Raw genomic sequence first — 20,157 nt, 5'->3', positions numbered from 1 at the left:
GTGCAACATTTTGCTAGGGGCTCCTACTAGCAGGAGGAAGTAAAGAGAGTGATAAGGCTTAGAATATAAGAAAAGTTACATGAGAACTAATTCAAGAACTTATATCAAAGGAGAATGAGAGGGAAGAATGTGTTGTTGGTATTGGATGAGGTTATAAAACGAGGATTCAGAAGTGAAACAAATGGCTGTAGGAGTATGTTAAATCAGCTAAAAAGATGGAAAATTACGAAGCTTAGAGGGCAGGGGGTTAAACGAAAGTAAAAGGAAAGAACTGGAAAAGAAACAATTATAGACGGAAGAACATGACCAGAAAAATTACTTGGAGTTCAGACCAGGGGCCCTATTCTGTATCTTTTTCACCATTGTGCCGATCGTTTCGGTACTCAAGAGCAGTGGACGGTCTAGTACTCGAATTAGAGTCCCTGCATTATTCAGTATGCATTTCGGTAGCGATACCGTTTGGGTCTAGAGAACCGAAGCACTGTTGTCGGTTCGCGTTGCTCAAGCCAATCAAAAGCAATCGGCCGCACATCCGTGCATGCGCACTGCAGCGCGCACAGCGCCACGAACACGAAGCAGCTAGCAGACGACACAGGTGCTCTATTCTTTGCAATACTGAACTTGCGTTTTTGCAGTACGAAGTGTTGCTAAAATACCAGCGGAAATGTCGGACGAAAATGAGGTTAGTATGTTCACAGTTCAGTGACACTGAAAGAGTGTTAAGGATTGCTGTTATTATTGTCATTTATGGGTATTTTATTTGAAATAAAACAGCAACTCTGGGTATGGAGGGGGGGACCTCGATTTTCGGTTTTCATCATCTTTTAATAGATTAAGGTTTTATTTAAGTACTCTGAAAAGGATTTTGCTGAATTTTTTTTTTTGAGCATTTAAAGAGCACTTTCCTACCACGTGTGTTTATGTGCCACGCCCACATTTCTGTCGCCCACATTACATTTCTGTCGCCCACATTACATTTCTGTCGCCCACATTACATTTCTGTCGCCCACATTACATTTCTGTCGCCCACATTACATTTCTGTCGCCCACATTACATTTCTGTCGCCCACATTACATTTCTGTCGCCCACATTACATTTCTGTCGCCCACATTACATTTCTGTCGCCCACATTACATTTCTGTCGCCCACATTACATTTCTGTCGCCCACATTACATTTCTGTCGCCCACATTACATTTCTGTCGCCCACATTACATTTCTGTCGCCCACATTACATTTCTGTCGCCCACATTACATTTCTGTCGCCCACATTACATTTCTGTCGCCCACATTACATTTCTGTCGCCCACATTACATTTCTGTCGCCCACATTACATTTCTGTCGCCCACATTACATTTCTGTCGCCCACATTACATTTCTGTCGCCCACATTACATTTCTGTCGCCCACATTACATTTCTGTCGCCCACATTACATTTCTGTCGCCCACCCCACATTTCTGTCGCCCACCCCACTTTTCTGTCGCCCACCCCACTTTTCTGTCGCCCACCCCACATTTCTGTCGCCCACCCCACTTTTCTGCCGCCCACTTTTCTGCATATATTTTAGATCTTTATATCCCCTACATTGCACGTTAGGAATTTTTTTTTCTCTTGAGTGTGTTGGCTACCCTGGGAATGCAACGGTTGGTATTCTTTTGTTTCTGCTGTTGGTAAACAACATGCTTTCAAACACGCGGTTAGTTCTGTTCAAGTGTGATTGCGAGTAGTTGTTATACTTACATTTGGAGTGCTTGTTTAGCGTGTTTTGTTGTGTTTATTGAAGATGGCTAAACATAAAGGCATTTTTGAGAAACGACAATTTATAGGAAACCTCTTTAGAAAGCTTTCTGTACAAGAGGTTATGTTGCCTGGCAATGATGTCTCTAATTGTAATTCTTCAACAAGGGCATCATCAAAGAAGCTCTCACCATTTCAAGAGAGTTATAACAAATTTATTGTAAGTGACGAGGGGTGCAGTAACATTATTATAAATTTCAGAGTGTTATCAGATGTAATTTCTAAATTTGTACAATGTAGACAGTGTGGTGAGCCACAGAGTTTGAAAATTTGTGAGAGAGCCAGTGGGAGAAAAGGCCTAGCAATTGCTTTGGATTTAATTTGCACTAAATGTTCAGCTGTGATTTAATTTATGAGTTCTTCAAAACCAGATCCAAGTGGCCCTTATGAAATCAATACTAGATTAGAATGAGATTTTCACTCTGCAGCGGAGTGTGCGCTGATATGAAACTTCCTGGCAGACTAAAACTGTGTGCCCGACCGAGACTCGAACTCGGTCCCGAGTTCGAGTCTCGGTCGGGCACACAGTTTTAGTCTGCCAGGAAGTTTCATATCAGCGCACACTCCGCTGCAGAGTGAAAATCTCATTCTGGGAACAACCCCCAGGCTGTGGCTAAGCCATGTCTCCGCAATATCCTTTCTTTCAGGAGTGCTAGTTCTGCAAGGTTCGCAGGAGAGCTTCTGTAAAGTTTGGAAGGTAGGAGACGAGGTACTGGCAGAAGTAAAGCTGTGAGTACCGGGCGTGAGTCGTGCTTCGGTAGCTCAGTTGGTAGAGCACTTGCCCGCGAAAGGCAAAGGTCCCGAGTTCGAGTCTCGGTCGGGCACACAGTTTTAGTCTGCCAGGAAGTTTCATATCAGCGCACACTCCGCTGCAGAGTGAAAATCTCATTCTGGAAACATCCCCCAGGCTGTGGCTAAGCCATGTCTCCGCAATATCCTTTCTTTCAGGAGTGCTAGTTCTGCAAGGTTCGCAGGAGAGCTTCTGTAAAGTTTGGAAGGTAGGAGACGAGGTACTGGCAGAAGTAAAGCTGTGAGTACCGGGCGTGAGTCGTGCTTCGGTAGCTCAGTTGGTAGAGCACTTGCCCGCGAAAGGCACAGGTCCCGAGTTCGAGTCTCGGTCGGGCACACAGTTTTAGTCTGCCAGGAAGTTTCATATCAGCGCACACTCCGCTGCAGAGTGAAAATCTCATTCTGGAAACATCCCCCAGGCTGTGGCTAAGCCATGTCTCCGCAATATCCTTTCTTTCAGGAGTGCTAGTTCTGCAAGGTTCGCAGGAGAGCTTCTGTAAAGTTTGGAAGATAGGAGACGAGGTACTGGCAGAAGTAAAACTGTGAGTACCGGGCGTGAGTCGTGCTTCGGTAGCTCAGTTGGTAGAGCACTTGCCTGCGAAAGGCACAGGTCCCGAGTTCGAGTCTCGGTCGGGCACACAGTTTTAGTCTGCCAGGAAGTTTCATATCAGCGCACACTCCGCTGCAGAGTGAAAATCTCATTCTGGAAACATCCCCCAGGCTGTGGCTAAGCCATGTCTCTGCAATATCCTTTCTTTCAGGAGTGCTAGTTCTGCAAGGTTCGCAGGAGAGCTTCTGTAAAGTTTGGAAGATAGGAGACGAGGTACTGGCAGAAGTAAAGCTGTGAGTACCGGGCGTGAGTCGTGCTTCGGTAGCTCAGTTGGTAGAGCACTTGCCCGCGAAAGGCAAAGGTCCCGAGTTCGAGTCTCGGTCGGGCACACAGTTTTAGTCTGCCAGGAAGTTTAATACTAGATTAGTTTATGCCTTACAATCCATTGGCAAGGGCATGGATACAGGGAGAACATTTTGTTCAGTGATGAACTTACATCAACCACCAAATAAATTTGAAAGACTGACTGCAATATTAGAGAAAGGTGTATGTGAGGTCAGCGAGGAAAGCATGAAACTGGCTGCTAGGGAAGCAGTGGAAGAAAATGATGGATGTTCGGATATTGCAGTTGAACTTGATGGAAGTTGGCAGAAAAGGGGAAATACTTCTCTGAGTGGAGTAGTGACTGCCATGAGTGTAGACACCAGTAAAGTGTTAGTTGTGGAGATAATGTCCAAATGTTGCAAATGTTGTAAAGTCAATGAACATAAAGAATGCAACTGTGTGGCTAATTTTAGAGGAACAAGTGGTGGTATGGAAATTCATGGAGTACAACAAATATTTCATTGCTCTGTAGAAACAAGAGGCGTACGGTACACCAAATATTTGGGTGATGGTGACAGTAAGGCATACAACAATGTGGTGAACTCTAAGCCATATGGAGATGCCATTATTAACAAACCAGAATGTGTAAGCCATGTTCAAAAACATTTGGGAACAAGGCTGAGAAAACTAACTGTTGATTTCAGAGGAAAAAAATTAGAAGATGGAAAATTGTTGACCAGGCAGGGTCTGTTAGCTAAAACTGAAATTGAAAACTTGCAGGTATGCTATGGGCAGCCAATTAGGAGAAATAAAGAAAATTTGGAAGCAATGAAGAGAGATGTTTGGGCCATATTCTTCCATAAGTCCTCTACTGATAAAAGCCATGTCATGGATTGTGTCCATTAGGAGAAAATTCATGGTGCAAATACAATAGGGTTCGGGCAACTGGAGAATCTTATTCTCACCAGCATTCTCTTCGTGCTGCTGTTATTACAGCAATTAAACCTATTTTCAGAGACTTGGCTCACTTTGACTTTCTAAGGAAATGTCTGCATGGGCAGACACACAACCCAAATGAATGTTTCAACAGCATAATTTGGAACCGCCTTCTTAAAACTGTATTTGTATGCTTGCATACAATGAAACTAGGAGTTCATGACGCTGTCATTACATTCAGTTGTGTTAATATTGGAAAATGTTGGGTACTGAAAAAGTTGGGAATTAATCCTGGTGAAAATATGATCAATGGAAGGTGAAAAAGAAGCTGGATGACCTGCTAGGGGCCAAAGAAGGGCCATCATATGCGGCAGGACAGTTTTAATTAACTGTAAGTAACGAATTTCAGAAGTTTTTTCTTTAAAGTCAATTTCCTGCAAACTAAAATTTTCAGTACATATGGCCCATTATATCAGAAACTATCATAGATAAATGAATGAAATTTTCAGAGACTCTGCATAACATAAAAAGCCACCTCTGGTACTACATTCATTAATATTTCCCCATTGTAAAGTTCACAAAAAAATATTTTCTGCAGAAAAACTTAATATTTTTTGTTAATAAATTTAAAAAAGTATTTCTTCAAAACTATAAAATGGAGAAAATAGATATTAGTACAGTTGACTCTGTTAGCATCATGTAACATACAGTAAACATGTTAATGTCCTGCATCAAATAGTTTTTTCAGAAATGGGTCAAATATGTACCTAAATTAACATGGGTTAGATAGGCAGGGTGTAGTCCTCTTAATAAGCTCTTTGGTATGTAAAGATTTTAGTGTGCAATGATTATAAATTAGATTACCGTATTTACTCGAATCTAAGCCGCACTTTTTTTCCGGTTTTTGTAATCCAAAAAACCGCCTGCGGCTTAGAATCGAGTGCAAAGTAAGCGGAAGTACTGAAAAATGTTGGTAGGTGCCCCACAACTAACTTCTGTCGTCAAATATATGTAACGCTACGCAGGCACAAAGACAAATACTGGCACCAAAACCTCTGCGTCAGTAAATAAATTAAAAAAAAGGTGAAAGACGAGCTTTTTTTCTCCGCCCCGATTTTCGACCACTGCATTTTCATACATTATCCAACAAAGTAAATACAAATTCCGTATTGTTCCTCTTCGAACGTAGCAGCATTTCAATGTACTACGAAAATCCGACTGGCAAGACTGTTTGGGATATTTGTCAATATGGCCAACTCTGCTTTCTGAATATTTTCCTAACTTTGAGAAGAAATCGTTGCTAATAGGAACTTTTATGAATTGTGAATCACATACAGTATTCTCTTCACCATAAGAATAATACGAATATAAACATTTTGCCATGTATTCTTTCATGTTTGCTGCTATCTCATTTAAATCCTGTCCGCCTAATAAACTACGAAACTAGAGTGAGACAACAGCAGACGCGGAAGAATATACATACCATGTCATGTTTATATTCGTATTATTCTTATGGCTAATAGTGATACAGTCAGAAATGAAGCACGGCAATTGACTAGATTTTTAAATCTAAGATGGCTAATTTCTGGGCATAATGTAATGTACTAAAGAGGCGTCTGCAAAGATTTTCAAACGGAAAAAATTTTCGCTAAATTCTCGTTCAGAACATCATCTATCATATGCAATCTATTATTTGGTTCTTGTTGATCATTATCAAAGAAAGCAGCAGTGTAAGTAGCAATGAATAGCAATCTCTTGCCATTGTTTCGCTAATGAGACGATTCCTCTCTTTGTTTTTTTAAAATGTAAGCGGCGGTAGCATGCACAAAAGCAAGCCATGCTGCGAGCGGCGACAGGCCGTAAACCCTCATTTTCAGAATGCGACAAACAATGCAAATGACACAGTACAGTAATGCATTTTCAGCTTTGAGTGACAGAAACACCTATAACAAAGAGAACTGCACTTGTCAGATCAAAGAAAAATAAGCAATCAATTCAAACCAGACGAAGCACGTGAAAAAGGAAGGGTACCCGTATAAATACGGACGGAGCGCCTGACGCATAACAACGGCTACGTGGTAAAGCTTAACTGCTAAGCTTACGACTCGAACCAAACTACTACAGCTGTATCATCATTCATTCAACCTAAATTGTGTCTCATATTACAATGGACCAACTTTGTTTTGATTTGGAAATGCGGCCTAAAACTTTTCTCTCCCCTTGAAATTCGAGTCTCAGATTTCAGGTGCGGCTTAGATTTGGGAAAATTTTTTTTCCTCGATTTCGAGTCTCATTTTTCAGGTGCGGCTTAGATTCGAGTGCGGCTTAAATTCGAGTAAATACGGTAAAAAAAAAAAAAAAAAAAAAAAAAAGAGAAAAATATTTTGTTTGTACATCATTCACAGTGTCAAAAATTTCTCTATTGGGTTTAATATTTTCTTCACCTAAGTACAACAACACTGCCAGCACATCTGTTTATACATCACAAACTACTGACATATATGTGTCATTAAATAATTTTGGAAATCTAAGATTTTATGATGCTTCATGCAACTCCAATTGGTTTTTTTAAAATTGACTTTGTATTATGTAATATTGTTATTTATGAAAAAAAGTTCTAATGATATATTAAAAATATTGTTTCTATAAACATTCAGTAAAGTAAATTACATTATTATTGTGTTGTATGGGACAGAATATTAACTTTAAGCCATTGTTAATAAAAAGACTATAAAATTGTTTTTTTTTCATCCAAACAGAGAAATGGAGAGATTACAGGATTTCGAAAAGGATAGACTGCTACCCACCATATACCATGCTACATGTTGATTTGCAGACAGGCATGTCAAAAAGACTGTCAAACAAGTAAAGTTTCAGCCAAAAAGACCTTTCATCTGAATTAGAAACACACACACACACACACACACACACACACACACACACGGAACTGGTGTCTGGCTGCCATTGACACCTATCATGTCTCTCTCTCTCTCTCTCTCTCTCTCTCTCTCTCTCTGTGTGTGTGTGTGTGTGTGTGTGTGTGTGTGTGTGTAATTCAGAAGAAGGCCTTTGTGGCCAAAAGGTTACTTGTTTGACAGTCTTTGTATTGTTGCTGCATGGTGAGTAGCAATCTGTCCTTTTTCTAATATTGTCATTATTCCATCCTGTATTTTTCATTGTTTGAGAAATGGAAGGAAGTTTGTTTGACGTAAAGATATAGCAAAAATGATTATCTGTTATCTTAGACACATAAGTTATTACAATGTCAGTGTAAAGATAATTTTGTTTACTAACCAGATAGTCTGTTACCAGTGTCACCTAAAGTATTAAATGGTAGCGTTAGATTTTTATGCTCTTTGCAGAGTACATTCTGAGTTGTTTTATTTGGGCTGGTCTGAGGTCTGAAGCGAGATGCCTGCGTTTTGCTGGCAGTGATCTATCATTTCTGTTGCCTAAACTTGCTTATCTAAAATGGTGGAGCAATGCTTGAAGAAAGGGAGTATTCAGTTATTGTTCATAATCTATTATGATTTCAAGTAGGTGTCATTATTCAATATTCATAATACTTTGCCAGATGAATAGTATTTTTCCCAGGAGAAACTTTCGTGTGTGTCGTGAGAGTTTCAAATTTTTATACAACAGTGAATATGTTTGTGTAATGAAACCATATTTTAATTTCATAGGTATCCGTACTGTACTCCTGGAGTCAGAAGAGCATGAATGTCCTGACTGTAAAGAAAAGGATGTGTCACCAGATACACTTATTCCTAATAGATTTCTACGTACTGCTGTTAATAACTTTAAGAATGCAACAGGATATAACAAGATAAACAGTAACTTGAGGCCTCTTGCGCCTCATAGGCCACCACCTAACTTGCAACCTATGAAGCCTCCACTGGTTGCTGTTCAAACATCATCATCATCACCTTCGGTTGAAACAATGGGGCAGGCAGTGCCAGTAATTGGAGGTATACCTCCGTCGTCATTGCAGCAGGAGCCACCTCCAGATTTCACCTCTGCTCCTTCTGACTCCCATGGTAAGTACGTAGATTTTGACTATGTGCAGGCCACTTCTTAAGCACTAAGGGGATGCAAATGTGGAACTGTAGAGGAATAATTTATTTGCTGTTGATTGATTTATATCGTGCGCGCGCGCGCGCGCGCGCGCGCGCGCACACACACACACACACACACACACACACACACACACACACACACACACAATGTCCTTGCAGTATGCATCTCCTGTATGCTAAACCTCTCTGAATCCCCTTCCTAGCTGGCCGTAGTGGCCGTGCGGTTCTAGGCGCTACTGTCTCGAACCGAGCGACCACTACGGTTGCAGGTTTGAATCCTGCCTTGGGCATGGATGTGTGTGATGTCCTTAGGTTAGTTAGGTTTAATTAGTTCTAAGTTCTAGGCGTCCAGTCAACCCCACATCTCTCTCTCCGTCTGTCTCCTATTTGACATTGTAGTTCCAAATTAGAAAAAAATGAAGAACAGAGTAATTTATCAGTGTTAACCACCTGCCTACCCTTTCGCAATACTTTGTGTGTGTGTGTGTGTGTGTGTGTGTGTGTGTGTGTGTTACTAGTATTAATGTGGCATATTATATGTATTAACCTGCCACACAACTTACAGCTTGAGGAAATTGGTTGCCTGTTCTAATTTTTTCCTCAATTTTCTCCATTTTTTACTTGGTTTTTCAATCTTTGTTGTCTGCTTTTGTGCTATGCTATAGGAGCTGTATGGCTCTGTTGTTAGTTAAATTACTGCATATGCCACTACAGAACTGTTTCTTCAGAGTATTGCACTTTTCATTTATAATCATGAAGTTGTTCTATCAAGAAGGAACCCAAGACAAAATTTGGTTTATTCGGCACAAAATGTGTGCTCATTGGTATTATTTTTACTGGTGGCTCCAAAACATCCAGCAACTCACTTGGTGATACAGACACAGAATTCAAGAAAGATAACTAGACAATACTAAATTTTAAAATTACAGTGATAAATGATACTTGGCAAGTGCTTTAGTAATTTTTGTTTTGATGACTCTAGGCCATGGTCAAGATCATGTTTCTCTGCCTAACATTTCATGTCCCAGTGCTGGAATCATCAGGGGGCTATAACTAGAGACAAGCAAATAATGATAAATAAAAAAATAATCTGAGTAGTGCTTTTCAGCAAAATAATGCAAAATTGGGCGTTTGTACAAGATTGTGAAGTTTATAATTTTGCCATGTAAAAATTTTGTAAGTCTGAGAATGGTAGCTTACTGATATTCATAGTGATAGTTATTGAATGTTAAAACTGCATATTGGCTTCTAATTTCCTCAAGGCTAAGGTTCATGTATTATGTTATAATAACAGTTCATTTCTTACACACTGAATTTTGATGTGACAGTGAAAGAGCACCAAATTTGGAAAAATAGCATGAAATTTGGCAAAACTCCATGGAATTGGCAGAAAAGAAACAACAAATTTGGCAAAAAAATATCAAATTTGACCCAAGAACAAGACCAAATTAGCCAAAAAAATACTGAATTTGGTAAAAAAATGTCAAATTGCCCAAAAGTGTCAGCTTTGGTAAAAAACATGGAATTGGGCCAAAAATAATACCAAATGTGGTTAAAGATAATGAACTTGGAAAAATAACATCGAATTTCACACAAAAAAACACTGAATTTGACAAAAGAACACCAGATTAAGCTAAAAATGACATTGAATTTGCTCAAAACAGTACACCATATTTGATAAAAAGAATTACACTGCTTTGGCAAAAAAAACACAGATTATGCCAAAAAAATTGGCCAGATGTGAGAAAGACTCGCGCGCTAACAGTTCCATTCAAACTTAATTATGAATGTAGACAGTTCATCCATTCCAGGATATAATTATAAATTAAAAGTTCTCTAATTTTTTTTTCACTTAACTTGCACTGTGAAACCTTTCTTCTTGCAAAATTTCATGATTCTATATCAAGGGGAAATACTCTATATGTTTCAATGAGCAAGTTTGTGGGTATCAAAATATGTGAGTTAATGGCTGTATCTTTTGATACCATTGTCTTCTTGTTCCTAGCTATAACAGCTGCGAGCACAGTCTCGCACAACCTCAGCCAGCAGAACTGTTTATATGTATCCACTTAACAATCGTGGAGTAGTTCTGATGCATCCTTCGTAGCTTGTAGTGGGCAACAGTTGTACTGTTCACATTGTTTAGTACTAAGGCCCCCAACTTGCCTAACTTCAATAATTTTCTTTTGTGTTGCAGTTGTTTTTATGCTTTCGAATTTCTATAACTTAATTTGCTTAATGAAATTTGTCATAAAAAATTATCACTTTTTCAAACCTACAACTCAATTCATGGAATCATTACTAGAAATAAGAATAATCTTCACAAGGATTTAAAGCCACTTTCTCCTGTACAAGAAGATGTGCATTATTTAGGAACACACATTGTCAATAACTTGCCAGCAGCCATAAAAAGCTTAACAACCAATGAAATTCGGTTTATGAATTTCTCAGCAGAACCAACTTTCTTTCTTTCTTTCTTTCTTTTTTTTTTTTTTTTTTTTCTTTTTGTGTGTGTGTGTGTGTGTGTGTGTGTGTGTGTGTGTGTGTGTGTGTCTCTTTGTCAATAAGTATTCTAGTAGTTCTATTATATGTTTATTACCTTATAAATAAAAAAACTTTTTTTAAATTTTAAATTCAGTGCATTAATGCAATCTTAGTTAATGAGTGTTTGTAAAATGGTTCTTTCATATAGTGTCCATAAAAAAAAATGACGATCATTCCACTTTTTTCAGTTGTAAATGTTTGTCATGTATTATTGTTCTTCTGACATGTTTTATATCCTGGAGGAGGTCCTCACTACAGATCAATTGGAATGAAAGTAAATCTAATCTAAATGATTAATGGAAAATCTCATATAAGATGTGAAACAAATACTAACAAAGAGATAGAGGGGCTGGCCAGTACTTACCTCAGCTCAGTACAGCCGATAGATACACATAAAACAGAACTGAAAATTTACATTCCTAGCTTTCGGAACTTTGTTCCTTCATCAGGGAGGAGAGAGGGGAAAAAAAGGGAAGAAGGGAAAGTGTATTCAGTTACTCACAACCCAGGTTATGAAGCAACAGGGAAAGGTAAACAGGGAGGGTAGCAAGGATGGAGGCATGGTTGTCAGAGGGAAGCCAAAGATATTCTACTGTAAGTACTGTGCCAGCTTCAAACCAAAGAGGATGCATACAGAAGTAAAGTATAAAGATAAACACAACTATGTAGGATGAAAAGATGCGTGAATGGCTAAAGAGGAAAGGGAAAGAGGAGAAGACTGAAGAGTGAATGGGAGTGAGGTTCTTTAACGTAGGTTCAGTCCAGGGGGATGGCGGGATGAAAGGATGTGTTGGAGTGCAAGTTCCCATCTCCGCAGTTCAGAGGGACTGGTGTTGGGTGGGAGAAGCCAAATGGCACATACGGTGTAGCAGGTTCCTAGGTCCCTAGAATTATGCTGGAGGGCATGCTCCGCTACTGGGTATTGGGCATCTCCTAGGCGGACAGTTCGTCTGTGTCCGTTCATTCGCTCAGCCAGTTTGGTTGTTGTCATGCCGATGTAAAAGGCTGTGCAGTGCAGGCACGTCAGTTGATAAATGACATGTGTAGTTTCACACGTAGCCCTGCCTTGAATTGTGTATGTTTTACCAGTAGCGGGGCTGGAGTAGGTGGTTGTGGGCGGATGCATGGGGCAGGTTTTGCAGCGGGGTCGGTTACAGGGGTAGGAACCGCTGGGTAGAGAAGGTAGTCTGGGAATATTGTAGGGTTTAACAAGGATGTTACGGAGGTTAGGGGGGCGACGAAAGGCAACTCTGGGTGGTGTGGGGAGAATTTTGTCAAGGGATGATCTCATTTCAGGGGTTGACTTGAGAAAGTCATATCCCTGGCGGAGTAATTTGTTGATGTTTTCGAGGCCAGGATAATACTGGGTGACAAGGGGGATGCTTCTGTGTGGTCTGGGGGTAGGAACATTGTTGTTGGACGGGGAGGAATGTATTGCTCGGGAAATCTGTTTGTGGACAAGGTCTGCAGGATAGTTGCGGGAGAGGAAAGCACTGGTCAGGTTATTGGTGTAGTTGTTGAGGGATTCGTCACTGGAGCAGATACGTTTGCCACGAATACCTAGGCTGTAGGGAAGGGAGCGTTTGATGTGGAAAGGATGGCAGCTATCAAAGTGAAGGTACTGTTGTTTGTTTGTGGGTTTGATATGGACTGAGGTGTGGATGTGAGCTTCAACAAGATGAAGGTCAACATCCAGGAAGGTGGCTTGGGTTTTGGAGAAGGACCAGGTGAAATTCAGATTCGAAAAGGAGTTGAGGTTATGGAGGAAATTAAGGAGTGTTTCTTCACCATGAGTCCAGACCACAAAGACGTCATCTATAAACCTATACCAGGCCAGGGGAAGCAGCTGTTGGGTCTTCAGGAAAGCCTCCTCCATGCGGCCCATGAAGAGGTTGGCATAGGAGGGAGCCATCCTGGTTCCCATGGCCGTTCCCCTGATTTGTTTGTAGGTCTGGCCTTCAAAAGTGACGTAATTATGGGTGAGGATGAAGTTGGTAAGTGTGATAAGGAACGAGGTTTTTGGAAGATCTTCGGGTGGGCGTTGGGAGAGGTAGTGCTCAAGGGCAGAGAGACCATGGGTATGTGGGATGTTTGTGTAAAGGGATGTAGCATCTATGGTGACAAGAAAGGTTTCAGGTGGGAGAGGAGTGGGAATGGATTTGAGGCGTTCTAGGAAGTGGTTTGTGTCTTTGATGTAGGATGGGAGTCTGCGGGTGATAGGTTGTAGGTGCTGGTCTACCAGAGCTGAGATACGTTCGGTTGGGGATTTGAAGCCTGCTACAATGGGACGGCCAGGATGGTTCTCTTTGTGGATTTTGGGTAATAGGTAGAAGGTAGGGGTACGTGGCTCAGGTGGAGTGAGTAAGTCTATGGAAGCCGTTGTGAGGCCTTGTGAGGGACCTTGGATTTTTAGGATTTTTTGCAGCTCAGTCTGGATGGAGGGAATGGGATCCTGGGTAACAGCTTTGTAGGTTGAGGTGTCAGAGAGTTGACGCAGTCCTTCTGCCACATACTCCACACGGTCAAGTACGACAGTTGTGGAGCCTTTATCCGCCGGGAGGATGACAATAGAGTGGTCTATTTTCAGCTCTTTAATGGCACGGGATTCAGCTGGGGTGATGTTGGGGGTTGTTGGGATGTTCTTCAAGAAGGACTGGGAGGCAACACTGGATGTGAGGAATTCCTGAAATGTCTGCAAGGGATGGTTTTGGGGGAGGGGAGGAGGATCCCTTTGAGAAGGCAGTCGAAACTGTTCTAGACAGGGTTCAACACTGGGTCTAGTGCTTGGGGGCTGTGTTTGGGTAGTGAAGTGATATTTCCAGTTGAGGTTCCGGGTGAATGAGAGGAGATCTTTAACCAGGGCAGTGTGGTTGAATTTAGGTGTGGGGCTAAAGGTTAAGCCTTTTGATAGAACAGATGTCTCTGGAGGAGAGAGGGATCTGGATGAGAGGTTTAGGACTGAATTGGGACTGGTGATATGTGGCATTTGACTGTGGTTATAGTTGAGATTTGGTCTGTGTGGGGTATGTGCTGGGATGGGGAGATTGAGTAGGGTGGCTAGGCTAGGTTTGTTGGCTATGAGGGGGGTTTGTTGAAGGTTCTGTTGTGGTTGGTGTTTGTGAGGGATAGGGAGAGGGACCCCACTTCTTAGGTGTTGCACTAGCACTGTGGATAGTTTTTTCAGGTGTTGTGTGGCATGGAACTCAAGTTTGCAGCTGGCTTCTAGGATGATGTTCCTCAGTGTGTTCTCCAAGCAAGGGTTTGAGAGGTGGAGGACTTTGAAGAGAGATAGGAGCTGTTGGGAGTGGTGGTTACATGAAGTAGTGTAGAGATTCAGGACAAGTTGGGTAAGGGCTAAGGATTGAAGGTTCTGGAAGTCCAGGAGAGACTGGTGGAAGGAGGAATTGCACCCAGAGATGGGAACTTTTAAGGTAAGCCCTTTAGGGGTAATTCCAAAGGTTAAGCAGGACTGGAGGAAAAGTATGTGGGATTGCAGTTTGGCTACAGTGAATGCATGTTTCCGGAATGAATGTAAATAATGTGGTATAGGATTAGGGTACATAGTGGGTAACTGGTGGATAGGGAAATTAGATAACTAAAGTTGAGATAGTAATCATAAGAAGGAGTAAAACACGGAGGGAAGGACGAGAAGGAAAGAAATTGTGTTGGTAATGTTCAATACCAAAGGAAGACCAGTAAATAAGAAAAATACGGAAAAAGTTAACCAGACCAAGCAAGTATGTCCAGATCAGGGGAAAAAGAACACACGTAGCTCAAAAACAGAGATAGCGAGTGGCGAAAAAAGATCGCGCGTGCCGCAAAAGCGATCGCGCGTGCCGCAAAAGCGATCGCGCGTGCCGCAAAAGCGATCGCGCGTGCCGCAAAAGCGATCGCGCGTGCCGCAAAAGCGATCGCGCGTGCCGCAAAAAAGATCGCGCGTGCCGCAAAAAAGATCGCGGGTGCCGCAAAAAAGATCGCGGGTGGGGCAGAAATGTCCCAAAAAATTTTTCTTGTGGCAGAGAAAGATAGCCAATGGCACAAAAATATCGCCAGCAACAAGAAATCGACGGAAATGGATGATACTGGTAGGTGTGGAAGAGATTGTTGGCAGTGATTGTTGGCTGGGAAACAGCGAATAACGAACGTTAAAACTATGGAATGTTGAATAAATAAATCAATAAATAAAAAAGAGAAGAGGACTATAAACGGAACAAGATAATAGGAGGAAGATGAAACTAGCACAGTTGGTGACGAAAATATTTATTTATGTATATATAAAACACTGAAGAAGAGAAAGTGTTAAGATGACAGACGTAAGTGATAGCTAACAAAAGGGACAAAACAATGAAGGATGTGGACCATATAGGTGATCTAAATGATTAATGGAAAATCTCATATAAGATGTGAAACAAATACTAACAAAGAGATAGAGGGGCTGGCCAGTACTTACCTCAGCTCAGTACAGCCGATAGATACACATAAAACAGAACTGAAAATTTACATTCCTAGCTTTCGGAACTTTGTTCCTTCATCAGGGAGGAGAGAGGGGAAAAAAAGGGAAGAAGGGAAAGTGTATTCAGTTACTCACAACCCAGGTTATGAAGCAACAGGGAAAGGTAAACAGGGAGGGTAGCAAGGATGGAGGCATGGTTGTCAGAGGGAAGCCAAAGATATTCTACTGTAAGTACTGTGCCAGCTTCAAACCAAAGAGGATGCATACAGAAGTAAAGTATAAAGATAAACACAACTATGTAGGATGAAAAGATGCGTGAATGGCTAAAGAGGAAAGGGAAAGAGGAGAAGACTGAAGAGTGAATGGGAGTGAGGTTCTTTAACGTAGGTTCAGTCCAGGGGGATGGCGGGATGAAAGGATGTGTTGGAGTGCAAGTTCCCATCTCCGCAGTTCAGAGGGACTGGTGTTGGGTGGGAGAAGCCAAATGGCACATACGGTGTAGCAGGTTCCTAGGTCCCTAGAATTATGCTGGAGGGCATGCTCCGCTACTGGGTATTGGGCATCTCCTAGGCGGACAGTTCGTTTGTGTCCGTTCATTCGCTCAGCCAGTTTGGTTGTTGTCATGCCGATGTAAAAGGCTGTGCAGTGCAGGCACGTCAGTTGATAAATGACATGTGTAGTTTCACACGTAGCCCTGCCTTGAATTGTGTATGTTTTACCAGTAGCGGGGCTGGAGTAGGTGGTTGTGGGCGGATGCATGGGGCAGGTTTTGCAGCGGGGTCGGTTACAGGGGTAGGAACCGCTGGGTAGAGAAGGTAGTCTGGGAATATTGTAGGGTTTAACAAGGATGTTACGGAGGTTAGGGGGGCGACGAAAGGCAACTCTGGGTGGTGTGGGGAGAATTTTGTCAAGGGATGATCTCATTTCAGGGGTTGACTTGAGAAAGTCATATCCCTGGCGGAGTAATTTGTTGATGTTTTCGAGGCCAGGATAATACTGGGTGACAAGGGGGATGCTTCTGTGTGGTCTGGGGGTAGGAACATTGTTGTTGGACGGGGAGGAATGTATTGCTCGGGAAATCTGTTTGTGGACAAGGTCTGCAGGATAGTTGCGGGAGAGGAAAGCACTGGTCAGGTTATTGGTGTAGTTGTTGAGGGATTCGTCACTGGAGCAGATACGTTTGCCACGAATACCTAGGCTGTAGGGAAGGGAGCGTTTGATGTGGAAAGGATGGCAGCTATCAAAGTGAAGGTACTGTTGTTTGTTTGTGGGTTTGATATGGACTGAGGTGTGGATGTGAGCTTCAACAAGATGAAGGTCAACATCCAGGAAGGTGGCTTGGGTTTTGGAGAAGGACCAGGTGAAATTCAGATTCGAAAAGGAGTTGAGGTTATGGAGGAAATTAAGGAGTGTTTCTTCACCATGAGTCCAGACCACAAAGACGTCATCTATAAACCTATACCAGGCCAGGGGAAGCAGCTGTTGGGTCTTCAGGAAAGCCTCCTCCATGCGGCCCATGAAGAGGTTGGCATAGGAGGGAGCCATCCTGGTTCCCATGGCCGTTCCCCTGATTTGTTTGTAGGTCTGGCCTTCAAAAGTTCTTATATGAGATTTTCCATTAATCATTTAGATCACCTATATGGTCCACATCCTTCATTGTTTTGTCCCTTTTGTTAGCTATCACTTACGTCTGTCATCTTAACACTTTCTCTTCTTCAGTGTTTTATATATACATAAATAAATATTTTCGTCACCAACTGTGCTAGTTTCATCTTCCTCCTATTATCTTGTTCCGTTTATAGTCCTCTTCTCTTTTTTATTTATTGATTTATTTATTCAACATTCCATAGTTTTAACGTTCGTTATTCGCTGTTTCCCAGCCAACAATCACTGCCAACAATCTCTTCCACACCTACCAGTATCATCCATTTCCGTCGATTTCTTGTTGCTGGCGATATTTTTGTGCCATTGGCTATCTTTCTCTGCCACAAGAAAAATTTTTTGGGACATTTCTGCCCCACCCGCGATCTTTTTTGCGGCACGCGCGATCTTTTTTGCGGCACGCGCGATCTTTTTTGCGGCACGCGCGATCTTTTTTGCGGCACGCACGATCTTTTTTGCGGCACGCGCGATCGCTTTTGCGGCACGCGCGATCGCTTTTGCGGCACGCGCGATCTTTTTTCGCCACTCGCTATCTCTGTTTTTGAGCTACGTGTGTTCTTTTTCCCCTGATCTGGACATACTTGCTTGGTCTGGTTAACTTTTTCCGTATTTTTCTTATTTACTGGTCTTCCTTTGGTATTGAACATTACCAACACAATTTCTTTCCTTCTCGTCCTTCCCTCCGTGTTTTACTCCTTCTTATGATTACTATCTCAACTTTAGTTATCTAATTTCCCTATCCACCAGTTACCCACTATGTACCCTAATCCTATACCACATTATTTACATTCATTCCGGAAACATGCATTCACTGTAGCCAAACTGCAATCCCACATACTTTTCCTCCAGTCCTGCTTAACCTTTGGAATTACCCCTAAAGGGCTTACCTTAAAAGTTCCCATCTCTGGGTGCAATTCCTCCTTCCACCAGTCTCTCCTGGACTTCCAGAACCTTCAATCCTTAGCCCTTACCCAACTTGTCCTGAATCTCTACACTACTTCATGTAACCACCACTCCCAACAGCTCCTATCTCTCTTCAAAGTCCTCCACCTCTCAAACCCTTGCTTGGAGAACACACTGAGGAACATCATCCTAGAAGCCAGCTGCAAACTTGAGTTCCATGCCACACAACACCTGAAAAAACTATCCACAGTGCTAGTGCAACACCTAAGAAGTGGGGTCCCTCTCCCTATCCCTCACAAACACCAACCACAACAGAACCTTCAACAAACCCCCCTCATAGCCAACAAACCTAGCCTAGCCACCCTACTCAATCTCCCCATCCCAGCACATACCCCACACAGACCAAATCTCAACTATAACCACAGTCAAATGCCACATATCACCAGTCCCAATTCAGTCCTAAACCTCTCATCCAGATCCCTCTCTCCTCCAGAGACATCTGTTCTATCAAAAGGCTTAACCTTTAGCCCCACACCTAAATTCAACCACACTGCCCTGGTTAAAGATCTCCTCTCATTCACCCGGAACCTCAACTGGAAATATCACTTCACTACCCAAACACAGCCCCCAAGCACTAGACCCAGTGTTGAACCCTGTCTAGAACAGTTTCGACTGCCTTCTCAAAGGGATCCTCCTCCCCTCCCCCAAAACCATCCCTTGCAGACATTTCAGGAATTCCTCACATCCAGTGTTGCCTCCCAGTCCTTCTTGAAGAACATCCCAACAACCCCCAACATCACCCCAGCTGAATCCCGTGCCATTAAAGAGCTGAAAATAGACCACTCTATTGTCATCCTCCCGGCGGATAAAGGCTCCACAACTGTCGTACTTGACCGTGTGGAGTATGTGGCAGAAGGACTGCGTCAACTCTCTGACACCTCAACCTACAAAGCTGTTACCCAGGATCCCATTCCCTCCATCCAGACTGAGCTGCAAAAAATCCTAAAAATCCAAGGTCCCTCACAAGGCCTCACAACGGCTTCCATAGACTTACTCACTCCACCTGAGCCACGTACCCCTACCTTCTACCTATTACCCAAAATCCACAAAGAGAACCATCCTGGCCGTCCCATTGTAGCAGGCTTCAAATCCCCAACCGAACGTATCTCAGCTCTGGTAGACCAGCACCTACAACCTATCACCCGCAGACTCCCATCCTACATCAAAGACACAAACCACTTCCTAGAACGCCTCAAATCCATTCCCACTCCTCTCCCACCTGAAACCTTTCTTGTCACCATAGATGCTACATCCCTTTACACAAACATCCCACATACCCATGGTCTCTCTGCCCTTGAGCACTACCTCTCCCAACGCCCACCCGAAGATCTTCCAAAAACCTCGTTCCTTATCACACTTACCAACTTCATCCTCACCCATAATTACTTCACTTTTGAAGGCCAGACCTACAAACAAATCAGGGGAACGGCCATGGGAACCAGGATGGCTCCCTCCTATGCCAACCTCTTCATGGGCCGCATGGAGGAGGCTTTCCTGAAGACCCAACAGCTGCTTCCCCTGGCCTGGTATAGGTTTATAGATGACGTCTTTGTGGTCTGGACTCATGGTGAAGAAACACTCCTTAATTTCCTCCATAACCTCAACTCCTTTTCGAATCTGAATTTCACCTGGTCCTTCTCCAAAACCCAAGCCACCTTCCTGGATGTTGACCTTCATCTTGTTGAAGCTCACATCCACACCTCAGTCCATATCAAACCCACAAACAAACAACAGTACCTTCACTTTGATAGCTGCCATCCTTTCCACATCAAACGCTCCCTTCCCTACAGCCTAGGTATTCGTGGCAAACGTATCTGCTCCAGTGACGAATCCCTCAACAACTACACCAATAACCTGACCAGTGCTTTCCTCTCCCGCAACTATCCTGCAGACCTTGTCCACAAACAGATTTCCCGAGCAATACATTCCTCCCCGTCCAACAACAATGTTCCTACCCCCAGACCACACAGAAGCATCCCCCTTGTCACCCAGTATTATCCTGGCCTCGAAAACATCAACAAATTACTCCGCCAGGGATATGACTTTCTCAAGTCAACCCCT

General features: G+C 42.6%; 1 protein-coding gene across 3 annotated transcripts in view; it reads left to right on the top strand.

Moving 5' to 3' along the window:
• The window catches only part of LOC124775813 (E3 ubiquitin-protein ligase RBBP6), a 421,473-nt gene that overhangs the window by 155,501 nt on the left and 245,815 nt on the right, over window positions 1–20,157 (top strand). For all 3 annotated transcript variants that reach the window (XM_047250645.1, XM_047250646.1, XM_047250643.1), the window contains exon 10: window positions 8,082–8,435. In XM_047250645.1, coding sequence (XP_047106601.1) covers window positions 8,082–8,435 — 354 coding nt within the window. The remainder of the gene's footprint in view (window positions 1–8,081; window positions 8,436–20,157) is intronic.

The sequence above is a fragment of the Schistocerca piceifrons genome, chromosome 2, assembly GCF_021461385.2.
Source record: "Schistocerca piceifrons isolate TAMUIC-IGC-003096 chromosome 2, iqSchPice1.1, whole genome shotgun sequence".
Classification (NCBI taxonomy): domain Eukaryota; kingdom Metazoa; phylum Arthropoda; class Insecta; order Orthoptera; family Acrididae; genus Schistocerca; species Schistocerca piceifrons.
Note: the sequence above shows the minus strand (reverse complement) of the source record. Positions and strands in the feature narration are given on the sequence as shown.